This window comes from Delphinapterus leucas, chromosome 8 (assembly GCF_059928025.1).
Source record: "Delphinapterus leucas isolate spDelLeu-1000000601 "Yukka" chromosome 8, BTC_Dleu_Yukka2, whole genome shotgun sequence".
Taxonomy (NCBI): domain Eukaryota; kingdom Metazoa; phylum Chordata; class Mammalia; order Artiodactyla; family Monodontidae; genus Delphinapterus; species Delphinapterus leucas.
In genome coordinates, this window is record NC_143136.1 from 67,384,848 (window position 1) to 67,400,000 (window position 15,153).

Sequence of the window (15,153 nt, forward strand, 5' to 3'; positions counted from 1 at the left end):
CTTTATGTCTTTAGCTCAAGTTATCTGCAAATACATGACTCTTTTTTATTTTGCTGGAATGACCTCAACATATCTGTATGCTTTTACATTAAACTCTCTTAAAACCCACATACGGAGTCCAGACCATACTTCAGGGAATGGGATGGGAATGAGGGCTTTGCCTGGCACACAGCATCAATATGTTAGCTATAATGATTAGTAGTACTGATTTTATCCCTCAGGGGAACTACTGGGCTTAGCCATTGCATTGTATAAAGTGTCCTGCAGACCACACCCAATGTGTGACCCAGGCCAGTACTGCTCTTTATTGGGTCTTAATTTTGACGTCAGAAAAATGAAGAACTTGGATTCTGTAAGCTCTTTGACTCAAAGATTTCCTGCCTCAGTGGAGTACTCCAGGTTTCTCACAGGCTGGGGGTGAGCAAACCCTGGGTGTCAGCAGTGGTTGGTGCCAAGGGGTGTGTGTGTGTGTGTGTGTGAACACACAGATATGGAGGAGGGGATTTTGCCAGTTTCTTCAGGAGGCAGTGTTTGCCTTTCCCTGGGCAGAGGTTGTGAAGGTTAAGAAAACCTGGTGTAACAGATGCCAGGGACAGAATGTTAACCTAATTTGGTCAAAGAACAAAGAGTGTGTGAAACATGTGAAAATCCCAAATAGTGCAGTGGTATGGGGGCACTTCCAGAAGAGCAGAAACAGAATTACTACCCAAGAATTCAGAGTAGGGTTGCCTTATCTCAGAGGGTGAGCCTAATGTAATTACCACTTCAAACAGTCTGGATGGTGAGGATGGAATCTTCTGGGTTGGAAGCCTGACTGCACTATTACTAGCCCTATGTTGTACCAGGTACTCCATGACACTGAGCCCCAATTTCCTTGACTGTAAAATGGGGTAAACATGTAACTTACAAGGCTGTTGTGAGGTGGAGCAGTACTAGGCAGAGTGGGGACTCAGCAAATGAGAGCTACTCTTATCAGAAGAAAATTAATAATTTTTCTAATTCCCAAGATAACGTCAGGTTTACTCATACCTTACTAAGAATCCTCAAACATCTCAGTAGTTTTCTACACTGATTGTACTCCCTGGTCCCCGTCCACCCCTTCCCCACGCCCGTGTGTTTAGCTGCGGAGTGGAAGGAAGAAGAGGCACGTGGGGTAAAGACTGGGACAAACCTGGCCCCCTGGTCCCCTGGCCTCCAGGCACGGTGGGGCCTGTCATGGCGGCCCGGCGACAGCTTAGGTGATCTCACACAGCAGAGCAGGAAGAATGAAAGAGTCTGGGGGTCAGGGCTGCCCAGACCCCTGCTCCGCCCGCGGTCGGCCAGGCCAGCCCTGCGCGAGCGCCGGCTCACACGGGTCCCACCTCCCGCGGCGCGGGCCCGCCCCGACCTCGGGCTCAGCCTCGCGCTCGGGCGCCCACCTGGGAAGGCGGTGGCGCGGACCTCGGGCGCCGGTAGCCAGGGCCCCGCGCGGGTGGCGCGGGCTCCGAGCCAGCGCCCCCCAGCGCCCCAGACCCCGAGCGGGGTCCGCCCGGCGCCCTCCCCGCCCCCACTGCGCCTCGCCCCGCCGCCCGCGGCCCCCACCCACCGGCCGCTCCTCCCCTCTCCCCACCCTCCTCCTCCGCCCCCTCCCCTCCCCCGCCGCCTCGCCTACCGCCCGGCCGAGCGTCTGAGCCGCCCCGGCCCGGAGCGCAGGCAGCGAGGCCACCGCACCTGCAGCGTGCTCGGGCTGCCGAGCCGGCACCTCGCCTCCCGCCGCCCGACCTCCTTCTCCCCACGCGCCGGGTCTCCCATGACGCCCGAGCTTCCCGGCCGGCGACAATGACCACTTCCCTGCAAGATGGGCAGAGCGCCGCGGGTCGGGCGGCTGCCCGGGACTCGCCACTGGCCGCCCAGGTGTGCGGCGCTGCCCAGGGGAGGGGCGACGCCCGCGACCTGGTGCCGGCACCCTGGCTGCACGCGCGGGCGCTCCTGCCCCTTCCGGACGGGACCCGCGGCTGTGCTGCAGACAGGTAGGCAGCCCTCGGAGGGCGCGGGGGAGTGTCCTGGGTTGGCAGCCGGCGAAGGGGTGAGGAGGCGGTCCTAGGGGGCAAGCCATGTGCCCAGAGCGGGGCCAAGTTTGTGAAACTCTCTGAAGACAATTGCCTTTGAGCTGGCTCCTACCGGATCAGCAGGACATTGCGATCTCTCGGCGCCTTATAAATAGCATCACCGTTTCATTGAGAGCTTCGGATCTCTCTCGCCTCTGCCCGTCGGTGTGAAATAGGAGGCCGAGCCCCAGGCTGGCCAACCCCCTTCCTTCTTGCTTCGTGGTCCTGCATTAAAAAAAAAAAATCCTTTTCTTTCATATATTTAAAAAATCATAGAATAAATGAGTTCACCTCCCACATAGAGTCTTACAGCGACCCTGGAGAGGCAAAGCACGGATTGACATTTGAGCAGTCTTGCTGTTCAGCAGGAAAGAATAGAGGCTTTAAAAGGTTTCCCAGTCTCCATAGCATTCAGCACTAAGTGCCTGTAGAGTTCACAATTTCGCACATACTTCAGGAAAGAAAAAGGATGCAACAATACAAAAATCTGTAGTCCTTTATATTCATACATTTAAGTGGTACTTTTTTTTTTTCTTCTTCAGATTTTCAAAGTGCTTCAACTTCACTGAAGTTAAAATTACTCCGCAGTGGACTCGAGTACATTAACACTAGCAAGTTCTATTCACTTAACCTTCTCAAAAACACTGCCTTGCAGTTTAGTATCTATAAGCACTTGAAAAATCAACAGACTGTGTGTGGGCAACATTGTGAATGAAATTTGAAGTGCAATGAACCACCGCTATAATTAATAAACCATAACTTCCAAAAGTGATTAGTAAAATAGCATAGGGATGAATTCAGTAAATGTTTATAGACTTTGTCAATTTAGTGGATGCAAAACAATGTCTAGCTCCTCAGGATGATTTTTGCATCAATAATTGTGCAGTCTGTATTTCAGCTTCAGGAAAATTATCAGAAGTGCTGGAAATGGGGTTTCCAGGCCTGGTGATTTTTTTTTAAAGGCCCCCAAAAAAGGAATACAAAAGAAGATTGATTTATATCAATTAACTAACTTATTTTGACCCATAGAAAGTACACCACAGACCTTTGCCATATACTTTATATAATATTAGTGTTGTCACAGAGTGGTGCATGCTGGCCTTAACTTTTTAATCCTGACAGCAATTATATTTTACATTCTGTTTTATGTAAATTACATTCTATGTTCTCTTGGTGTAGGAGAAAAAAGAAAGATCTTGATGTTCTGGAAATGCCATCTATTCCAAACCCTTTTCCTGAGCTATGCTGCTCTCCATTTACATCTGTGTTGTCAGCAGGCCTGTTTCCCAAAGCAAATTCAAGGAAAAAACAGGTATGCATTTAAAAGTGTTCTAATTCAAAAATCTTAGGAGTTCTACATCCATTTAGTCTTTAAGATACTCTTACACTATTAACAAAGTATTAGCATGGCCTATTTTAAATAACTCTATTGACTGATATAGTTCGTAGCCATTAGTTTCCTTCAGGGTCTCAGTTTTCACATCTGTATAATGGGAACTTTAAAACTTACATGTCAGGCTTTTGGGATGCGTTAAATGAAAGAATATATGTAAAGTACAGAGCCTGGGAGCTATTATTATTCACATTGTAGGTGGGAGAATTATATATGATAACAGCTGAACGATTTTAAGTCAGAAATTGGAAGGGCTGGCAGTGGTGTTGGGGTGATAAGGGGATTGACTGGTTCTTTTAATACCTTCTTTAATCTTTCACCTTTTCAACCCAAGCCAATGTTATTTACTAAAGGAAAGTGATAATGGTGAACTGTGGTGACAGGTAATAGGAGTTTCGGACTCCGCAGGTTTTCTTTCATTTCAGCGAATTCCTCAGTTTGGAGGCTACTGGCTGCAGAAGGCAGATGACTTATAAGTGATGATTAGCTTATGAACTTAATTTTTATGATTTTCTTTCTTTTCAAGTTTCTATTTTGGGACTGACTTGAGCAAATTAAACATCAAGGACCAAGCAACTATGGGGAGATCCAAAACAATTATACAGTTTTTGAAAAAAAAATTAGTGTATCCTAGTATAATCCCATCTCTTTTGAATACGCTTTCTCCCAATTTTGAATCAACAAAACAAAGAGAAGCTTCACTATGTAAAATGTACTTTGTTCTTGCAAGGGTAGAAACAATAAATTTAAATAGATGCTTGCAACAAGGAGAGGGATAATGAACAGAGAGGAGAAGACAGTCAATTATTTTCCCCCATCTGTTGTTCTCTTTTGTTTTTTCAGCACTTTTACTACCTGTGATGGGTTTAATAATGTGTGTTTATAGTTTTAGGAATGAAGGAAATGCCCCAGGAAATAGATGAATTCTTGATAACATACAGTAATAATAGAGACAGTAGAGAAGCATTCCATGGGATGTTGTATTTTGATGGATGTCTGGTATAATAAGGCTTATATACTTGTTTTTTGGGGGGGAGGGAGGGGTTTGCAGTTTAATTGGTACATGTGCTTTTTGGATAAGGATTGGAGAAAGTGGGAGTAAATATTCCCAGAGCAGAGGTATGTTCTGAATTAGAGTCTTTGATGGGGGAGGCAAGTCCTTCAGTATGTGGGACTGAGACTTTGGATGGGGAGATGATCAAGGAGGAGACTCTTTCAAGAGCTGTAAAGACAGAGCCCAAGGAAAAAACAGCCCTGCTGAAATGTCTGGGCCTTTTAAGAGCTTGGCTTTGGGGTTAAGATATAAGATGGGAATGTAGATGATAGATTTGTCTGTGCGTTATGGTGGTGGAAAAGATTGATTCTGGACTGTCCCTATGATCCAGAACGGGAAAAGGAAATATCTCATGATGGCGTAATAGGCATTTGGGGAATTTAATACATTGTTTCCCTATTTATGGAGGGCCTGCTATGTTCCTTGCACCATCCTAGGCACTGAGGCACTGAGCTGGGCAAAAATGCCATTCGAAGGGTGTTTATCAAGGTGTGACTTTGATTCGGGGTTGGGTTAAGACTTAGGAGTTGAACAGAGGAAGGAGAGAGGATGGGGTCTACTCCGACTTTAATTTTGTGAATGAGCACTGGGAGAATGCCTCATCTACCAGATGTGTCCAAGGGGCAGCGTTTGTTTTGAATAGGGAGAGAATGTTTTATGCTTGAGTTAATAGAGGGAGAAACACGAGAAAGAGAGTGGGTGTGAGTGTTAGGGTCAAGTAAAGGTTGTGGCCTAAGTATGGGTAGTCATCAGCCTAGAGTAAGACGTCTGATCTTGGGGAATAACATTTCTTCAGATCAGGTTTAGCAAATCGGCAACATGGGAAAAGGGTGCTATGCTACCCTTGACTCTGACCAGTTTCCTGCTTCGGCCTTGTGTCCTGTTTCCACGGTGACCTTTTCAGAGAGCACTGCGCCCACACAGACGGCTGTGCTGTTGCAGGAGCAGAGTTCTGGCCTGACTCCTGGAGACCAGTCCCAAAGGGGTGTTTCCACCTGAGAAGTGCCTTTCCTGCTCCCTCTGTCTTCCTTGGCCCAAAGGTTGGGGGTCCCCATGAAGAGAAGGTTATCCCAGAGTTGGGGAAGAGGAAGGTTCCTTTTTGCATTCTTTTATGTTCCCTTTTCCCCACCTGGACTTTGCATTTAGAACTGATCCTTTGTTTTTATTCCTTTGTATATGCTCAGTTCTTTGGAATGAGGGAGGTTTTGGGAACAGATGACTCTCAGTAATTCTCCCAAGTTCAGTGTCTTTGTGACACAGATCACCCTTTTACAAGATGATATTTCAGGCCCAATTATCTCTGACCTTTGGCTGAGATGAGGTAAATGACTATATGTGCTAGGTTTCTATTGACTATTATTTATGACTGAAACATTATAGGAGACGATGTCTCATTTCTTTATAGTCTCTCTTTCATTTGTTTTGTTTAACCATTCCAGTCATTTTAGCAATTCTTTTCTCCCCATAGAAAAAGTGAAGAATTGCACTTGTTACCTATAAATAAATGACCAGAAAGTTTGAAAGAATCCAGACTGGAAACGTTAAATTTCATGTGGCCTTTCAAAACCACAGTCAAAAATCATTTTACAGGCCATAAATTTTTTTTTTTTTTACAATTTGAGATGTCTCCATAACGCATGAGTGGTAAAATGCATTGAAGCTGCAAATAAGATATGCTTTATCTCTTTTTACAAATAAAATGTCTCAAAGTATACAATACTGTATGCTTGCAGTATTTTTATTTTAAAATAAGAACTAGATTGAGATAAAATCTGGATTCTTTATTCCCTCTCCCCACTTTTTTTTAATAGTACTGACCAGATATGTTTTTAAAGCATATTTCTTTGTGTTTATCAATGAAGCAGATTTAAAGTGTATGTTCCATATACATGGTTCAGAAAAGTTACCTGCAATTTAAACTTTATATGAAAAGTGACTTAACCTATGAATTTAGGTGTCTTACTTTTTTTTCTGATTGAAATTTACCAGGAAATCATGCTTTAGCACTTATTATTTGAAGAAGGAGAAAGAATAAGATATATTTACCCCTTGCAAAAGAATCAGTTCTTTTCTCGAGTTTGTCTCCCCCCAGGTTATTTTTGTGCTTGGACTCAGTTTGTGTAGTAGCTCTGCTTAATTGCTTTCCAGGATTTATGTAGGATAACTAATTCAAAATAAAGCTACTGAAGATTTTAAAGATAAAAAATCACCTGTGAAAAACAGTGTGTCATGGAATGTTCAAGCTGGAAGAGATCTTTGAGATGATCTAGGTGAAGCACTCTTCTTTTACAGATGAGTAAGTTGAGGCTAAGAAATGCTATGTGGCTGATGGTGTCACAGCTAGGACCTGAAAATCAGATTTCTTTTTTTTTTAATTTTTAAAATTTCTATTAAAATTATTTTTAAATTGAGATATATAAAGTGAGATATAACATTATATTAATTTCAGGTGTACAAGATAATGATTTGATATTTGTATATATTCTGAAATGATCACAATAAGTCTAGTTAACATCTATCCATACGTAGTTACAAATTTTTTTTTCTGGTGATGAGAACTTTTAAGATCTACTCTTTTAGCAACTTTCAAATATACAATATAGTATTATTAACTATAGTCACCATGCTGTGCATTACATCCCCATGACTTATTTATTTTTAACATCTTTACTGGAGTATAATTGCTTTACAATGTTGTGTTAGTTTCTGCTGTATAACACAGCGAATCAGCTATATGTATACATATATCCCCACATCTCCTCCCTCTTGCGTCTCCCTCCTACCCTCCCTATCCCACCCCTCTAGGTGGTCACAAAGCACCAAGCTGATCTCCCTATGCTATGCGGCTGCTTCCCACTAGCTATCTGTTTTACATTTGTTAGTGTATATATGTCCATGCCACTCTCTCGCTTTGTCCCAGCTTACCCTTCCCCCTCCCCATGTCCTCAAGTCCATTCTCTACATCTGCGTCTTTATTCCTGTCCTGCCCCTAGTTTCTTCAGAACCATTTTTTTTTTTTTAGATTACATATATATGTGTTAGCATACGGTATTTGTTTTTCTCTTTCTGACTTACTTCACTCTGTGTGACAGACTCTAGGTCCATCCACCTCACTACAAATAACTCAGTTTCGTTTCTTTTTATGGCTGAGTAATATTCCATTGTATATATATGCCACATCTTCTTTATCCATTCATCTGTCGATGGACACTTAGGTTGCTTCCATGTCCTGGCTATTGTAAATAGAGCTGCAATGAACATTGTGGTACTTGACTCTTTTTGAATTATGGTTTTCTTAGGGTATATGCCCAGTAGTGGGATTGCTGGGTTGTATGGTATTTCTATTATTAGCTTGTTAAGGAACCTCCATACTGTTCTCCATAGTGGCTGTATCAATTTACATTCCCACCAACAGTGCAACAGGGTTCCCTTTTCTCCACACCCTCTCCAGCATTTATTGTTTGTAGATTTTTTGTTGATGGCCATTCTGACTAATGTGAGGTGATACCTCATTGTAGTTTTTTTTTTTTTTTTTTTGCTGTACGCGGGCCTCTCACTGCTGTGGCCTCTCCCACTGCGGAGCACAGGGTCCGGATGCACAGGCTCAGTGGCCATGGCTCACGGGCCCAGCTGCTCCGCGGCATGTGGGATCCTCCTGGACTGGGGCATGAACCCGCGTCCCCTGCATCGGCAGGCAGACTCTCAACCACTGCACCACCAGGGAAGCCCCCTCATTGTAGTTTTGATTTGCATTTCTCTAATGATTAGTGATGTTGAGCATCCTTTCATGTGTTTGTTGGCAATCTGTATATCTTCTTTGGAGAAATGTCTGTTTAGGTCTTCTGCCCATTTTTGGATTGGGTTGTTTGTTGTTTTGATTACAAGCTGCATGAGCTGCTTGTAAATTTTGGAGATTAATCCTTTGTCAGTTGCTTCATTTGCAAATATTTTCTCCCATTCTGAGGGTTGTCTTTTCGTCTTGTTTATGGTTTCCTTTGCTGTGCAAAAGCTTTTAAGTTTCATTACGTCCCATTTGTTTGTTTTTGTTTTATTTCCATTTCTCTAGGAGGTGGGTCAAAAAGGATCTTGCTGTGACTTATGTCTTATGCCTATGTTTTCCCCTCAGAGTTTCATAGTGTCTGGTCTTACATTTAGGTCTTTAATCCATTTTGAGTTTATTTTTGTGTATGGTGTTAGGGAGTGTTCTAATTTCATTCTTTTACATGTAGCTGTCCAGTTTTCCCAGCATCACTTATTGAAGAGGCTGTCTTTTCTCCATTGTGTAATCTTGCCTCCTTTATCAAAAATAAGGTGACCATATGTGCATGGGTTTATCTCTGGGCTTTCTATCCTGTTCCATTGATCAGTATTTCTGTTTCTGGGCCAGTACCATACTGTCTTGATTACTGTAGCTTTGTAGTATAGTCTGAAGTCCAGGAGCCTGATTCCTGCAGCGCCATTTTTCTTTCTCAAGATTTCTTTGGCTATTCGGGGTCTTTTGTGTTTCCATACAAATTGTGAAATTTTTTGCTCTAGTTCTGTGAAAAATGCCATTGGTAGTTTGATAGGGATTGCATTGAATCTGTAGATTGCTTTGGGTAGTATAGTCACTTTCACAATGTTGATTCTTCCAATCCGAGAACATGGTGTATCTCTCCATCTGTTTGTATCATCTTTAATTTCTTTCATCAGTGTCTTATAGTTTTCTGCATACAGGTCTTTTGTCTCCTTAGGTAGGTTTATTCCTAGGTATTTTATTCTTTTTGTTGCAGTGGTAAATGGTAGTGTTTCCTTAATTTCTCTTTCAGTGTTTTCATCATTAGTGTATAGGAATGCAAGAGATTTCTGTGCGTTAATTTTGTATCCTGCTACTTTACCAAATTCATAGATTAGCTCTAGTAGTTTTCTGGTAGCATCTTTAGGATTCTCTATGTATAGTATCATGTCATCTGCAAACAGTGACAGCTTTACTTCTTTTCCAATTTGGATTCCTTATATTTCTTTTTCTTCTTTGATTGCTGTGGCTAAAACTTCTAAAACTATGTTGAATAATAGTGGTGAGAGTGCACAGCCTTGTCATTTTCCTGATCTTAGAGGAAATGGTTTCAGTTTTTCACCATTGAGAATGATGTTGGTTGTGGGTTTGTCATATATGGCCTTTATTATGTTGAGGTATGAAAATTGGATTTCTTGAGGCTTTGATGGCCCTTTCTTAGGAAGGTATAATTTCCACAGAAATTGAGAACCATAAGAGTAGCACAGTAATAAACCTATATCAATTGTTGTTAGTTACAACTCTGCCCATAATACAAAAGCAGAGGCAACAAATGCCATTTGATAATTTCCACCTAAGGACCTGGATTCCTTTTTTTTTTTTTTCCTTCCTCAAATATAACTGTCTCTTTGTGTTTTTTTCCTCTAGCTTTCTTCTATCTTCTCCCTAAAATTGATATGAAAAATCTATCAAATAATTGATCTATCAACAAGTAAGGTTTATTAGTTTTATTAATAACCAGATTTTGTGTGTAGTTTACAGTCCACAGTCACACTAAAGCCAGGAAGTGGGTCTGTCATCCACATTTTAAGATTATTTTTTTAAAGTACATAAACAGGAAGTGATTTGCCCATGCTTCCACAGTTTAGGCAAAGGGAGATAAAAAAGAATGTCATTTCTGAATGTGTTTGCCCCTCACCACACTGGTTTTGGTTTATTCCGTATTGAGTTAAACCTTTTTGTATATCTCAGGAAAGTAAAAACTATCCTCCAAATAATTAAGAAATTATTTTCCACATGCTCTGCCTTTGATTTCGTTTTCATCTCACATGTCAGGTACTATCAAAAAATAAGTTCATCTCTGTCCCCAAACTAAACAGCCTCTGATGTCATTCCTTCATGATGTCAGTAACAATCTTAATTTGTACCGTGCGAAACTTGTATGTGTGGTTCTTGTGTGGCTGCTGCATTATCCAAACTCAAATACTCATTTCTCCAATATACACAGAAGTAGAAAGCAATGAACTATGCCCTCATATTCTCGTTTTCCAGATTCAGCATTTATCAAGATTTTGTCTCATTTACTTCATCTATTCCTTTTTGAAATTTTTATTGTATTTGTTGAAGTACAATAAATAAATTACTTAAAAAAAAGTAAAACCTGGACATCCTGTCACTGAATCCCTACCTAGTTTTGTATGCATTGCTGAAAAGTACATTTTTTCATTTAACCAACATGCCATTATTCCCTAACAAAAATAAAAATTTCTTGGTATCATTTAAAATCATTCATAATCAAATTGTCTTAGTTGGAATGATACATGAAATCCTCAAATTACAAGCTGGTTATGTTTCAAAATCTTTTTAAATTAGGTCTTTGGCAATTTAAATTTATGTAAACAGCATATCAATTGTATTTAGGTCCCCTTGGCCATTTTACAAAATCCTATATAATGTAAAATGAAACGTAAATTTCATATATTTGCAGAAAATATAAGACACTTTCTCCACTCTCTCTCTTTTGTTTTCCCATAAAAACAGCACGTAGTCTCTGCTTCTTTTTCTAAATCCATTTCATCCTCTGACATTTCTCTACAGTCTTGCTTGTCTTGATTGTATGTCACTGCCTGTGGCCCCCAGTGGCCACCCTGGTTGGAATAAATATCTCCTCCTATTACTGGTTTAGCATGTGGTAACTGACTGGAATCTATCTTTGGAGAGAGCTGTTAGCCCAGTGTGTTCCGCTCTTATTCAATCAGCTTTGGCCAAGGGGACACAGGGACCTGGACCGATGCTCACTCAGCAAGCGTTATGGAACAAATTCTGTGAGTAGGAAGTGCGAGTTCAGTAGGTATGATGTATGGAGGTGGGGAAGAAACAATGGACAACTAGTACCCTAGGGAAAAAAAGCTGAAGCAAAAAACAGTTGACATACAAACAAATTCTTATAATATATGAATGATACATGGTAACCCACTGATTAATTTGGCTGACTTAGCCTCCACAGTTCACAGTATCCAACTCCTTTGCCTCAAAGCATTTAATTCACGTGAAGGGCATTTATTTGACAGTGGTTTCAGTTGATGCCACCCTACAGTGATGGTCATCTTCCTTGGTCCTTGTCCTGAGCCTGCATCTTATTGAGGTCCCTTAGCCTCTGATGACAGGAGCTATCAACTCAGGATCCTCCCTACTTCATGCTAGTTACCTTTGTCTGTAACAGAGACAGCTGTCTCTTCCTATTTTAAAACTTAACTCGCCTAGCAGATCTTCTGCTCATCAAGGTTTTATTTCCAGTTTGAAGGTTGCCTCTAATTTTTAGTTAATTTGCAGGATACACTTGCAGTCCAACCTTTATCTGCAACATAACTTTTATTTTTTACTTCTTTGAAAGCTCAGCTTCTGGTTGGTTTTTCCCTAGGGGCATATATTATGTTCTATCAGGAGAAGGAAAATTGGAGTCATTCATGGTTCAATATAAATGTGGATCTTAATATAAAAAAGCTTTCTGCAGTTTTATGGTTGTTGCTTTGAATCATGTCAGCTTATAGGGCACAGTAATAAACTCCAATAAACACTGATTTGAGTAAGGATAAGCAGACTTGGGAATTGTCCTTTTGGTACTCTAGGTAAGGGATGGCTCAATGGAGAACCTAGGAAATGGCCACAAGTCTTTGCCAATGAAAGGGAGCGGAAGGGAAGCTTCCAGAATCAGTTTAGAAGACAAATGGGTGAGCTGACATAGGGAGAGCATCTTTTACTTCTTGTCCTCCCCTTTGCTTCCACTCATTGAGTAGTTTTTAAAGCCACAGAGAAAATAAACACAAACGGGAGGATTAACATTCTTAACTAGTTTACAAACGCTTCTGTCTGTTCCAAAAGATCCTTTTTAAGTTGGTTGTTGATTCACATGTATTTTTCCATAGATGTAATGTTAGATGTGGTGGTTAGGTTGTTAGGGCAGGCAGTAAAAGTTTTTTTAACCCACGATAGCTCCCCCAGATGGTAGATTTACAACATCCTGTGTGCCAGTTTTTTAATACAGTTTCTATGGAAAGATGTGGGGCCATATGATGTAATTGAAAGATGTTGGACTAGGAATCCACAAACTTAGTTTTTAATATGGTCCTGCCACTGCTGAGTCATGTGATATGAGCCTATTAACCACACTTTCTGGGCCTGAGAGTGCTACAATTTTATTCTATTCCTAAAGCAAGTGATTCTAATGGCTGTTGAAGTACTAATGATTCCGTAGTAGACGGGAGGCTTTTTTGGTCCCATTGGCCCCAGCAGTTCCCTCTCAGTCTTTGTTCAGATCTTCTCACATGGTTACCACACCTCCATTGATGAAGAGAACATTTGGGTGCCATGGGGCAAGGTGCACAGGAGCCACCTTTATGGAGATGATGTGGGCAGGAAGGGGCTAGTTAAACTCGAAATTGTGCATCAAAGTCTAGGTCCAAATAATAGAGAGTCAGAAAAAGTATTGTATCTGGGAGGGGCCAGGTTGGGTGGTGAAACTGTATTTAAACTTAGAAATAAGGGTATGAGATTAGATATGAACATCGGAGGCTGGCATAGGTTCAGTATGCACCTGGTTGTGCTTGGCTTACAGGGTTTGAGGTAGTTATAGCTTCTAAGTCCTTCTCTAAAAATCTCTTGCTCAAGTCATCCATTTGATGGCTCAAGTCACCCACTTGATCACTCAAGCCAAAAACCAAGGAGTCCTCTTTCTGGCCTTCTGTCAAGTACTGCTACATCTTTCATCACAATATACTTGAATCCATAAACTTCTCTCCGTCTCCACCGCTACCATCCCAACTTGAGCTACTGTCTTCTGATATTTAGGTACCTTATAAATGGCCTCCTTGCTTCTATTGATACTTTAGCTTATTTTGGTCCATTTTTCATACACTTGCTAGAAATGCACTTTTAGAAATGTAGATCACATTATCTCACTCCCTAGTTGAAAACTTTTTGATAGCTTAGGATAAAATTCAAAATTCTACCTTGGCCTACAGGATTCTATGTGGTTTGGCTTCTGTCTATGTCTTAAACTGTACTTGCATTCTACTCTTTATTCGTTATACCCCAGCCACAGTAGAAGGACAGTCCTCCCTGAATGTGAACTTGGCAAGCTTTTTTCTACCTCAGAGCCTTGAGCTTGGCTGTTTCCTCCATCTGGAACCTTTTTTCCTGGTTCTTTACAAAGCTGACTCTTCTTTATTCTTTAGATATCAGCATAAGATCATCTCATCAAGGAGGCCTTTTTTGACTAAAGTATCCGTCTACACAGTTTTTTCTTTTTTTTCCATCCTATCACATTTCCTAGTATATTTCCTTGGTTGTACTTACCATAATCTGAATTGTCTCATTTATTTATTTGCTCTAATTGCTGTTTTTCTTTCCAAATAAAATACTTTGGTTTTGTTGTTCTTGGGTTCTTTCCTTAAAAGAATTAATGAGTAAATGGATTAATGAAGATAAGTAGTTAAAACCAATTTAACAAATTATATTTTGACATATTTATTCTAATCATGATTAATCATCTTCTTCCTCTTCATCAAATTTTAAAACATATTTCTAATTTTGTGAAAAGATTCTATTAACAAAAACAAAGTTATATACTAGGCTCCTGGACCAGTGAGATTTTAGCAGTATATGTCTTTTGCTTCCGTTACACGCATAGGAAATTTTGATTATGTGCAATGACATTAACGGATGTATTTCTGATTTTAATCATTATTCTTATCTAATGGAATTGTAAGTGAAAAGTGCATGGTGAATTGTTATACTTCCAGCGTATAGTGTTAAAAATCCACACATTTAGAAAAAAATTAAGTGGAATATCAATTGGGTTTATAATACGGGTCTCTTAGAGCAAGGAGTAGATGTTAAGCAAATGTTTTAATTGTTACCTGTTAACGTCATTGGTAAATGATTTAGGCCAGTGCTCATGCTTTAGAAATGGGGAGACATATACACCATGGATATACATGAAGACTTTCCAAGAGATTTACAAACTCAAATATTTAAGATAACCAGTTTTCAGATCCTCATCTTCCATTTGTACTTTGTCCTAAAACCCACCTGTGTTCACAGTAACCTTCTCACTTGGTGCATTACCCCGGGACATGTAAACCTCTAGGGCATCACACACAGGGAAGGCTTCCTTTAATGATTAATCAAAGTACCATGAATCAGAAGGGGTTCCTGTCTTCTTATGCCTTATATTTCTGTTAAGGGAAGACATAGTTAGAAATAAGGATTTTGGCTAGTGTTGAAACATTCTGAATTCAGATATATGATGATGTGATGGGAGTAATGACAATTTTCATTTTTCATTTTTCAATGTTCATTTACTGACTTCAGTTCTTCCCTCTACTGACTGTTGTCAAACATATGTAGCCTTTGAGGGAGAGTTTCCTAAGAACAAAGCAGGTAGCGCACCAGTGGGAAACACTGAATGCTGAAAATGGCCTTTTGTGATGTATTTTCCACTATTCTCACCACTTGAGACACATCCACAGCTGAAAAAAAAATGCGCCTACAAACATCTGATGTTATATATAGGTTAGTGCTGTGGGTGAGGGAAGTTCTCTGGGAAGCTGACTTGGAGCCTAGG

At 40.8% G+C, this 15,153-nt stretch overlaps 1 protein-coding gene across 5 annotated transcripts in view; it reads left to right on the forward strand.

The window, feature by feature from the left end:
* The first annotated feature begins 1,677 nt into the window (after nt 1–1,677).
* Nucleotides 1,678–15,153, forward strand: part of GRB14 (growth factor receptor bound protein 14) — a 129,245-nt gene continuing 115,769 nt past the window's right edge. For 3 of the 5 annotated variants that reach the window (XM_089916748.1, XM_089916746.1, XM_089916745.1), the window contains exons 1-2: nt 1,679–2,009; nt 3,267–3,399. In XM_089916748.1, the coding sequence (XP_089772874.1) occupies nt 1,819–2,009; nt 3,267–3,399 (324 nt within the window). In that variant the 5' untranslated portion in view covers nt 1,679–1,818. Of the gene's footprint in view, nt 2,010–3,266; nt 3,400–15,153 lie in introns of all 5 variants that reach the window. The other 2 variants (XM_089916747.1, XM_022569908.3) reach the window with 2 other exon arrangements.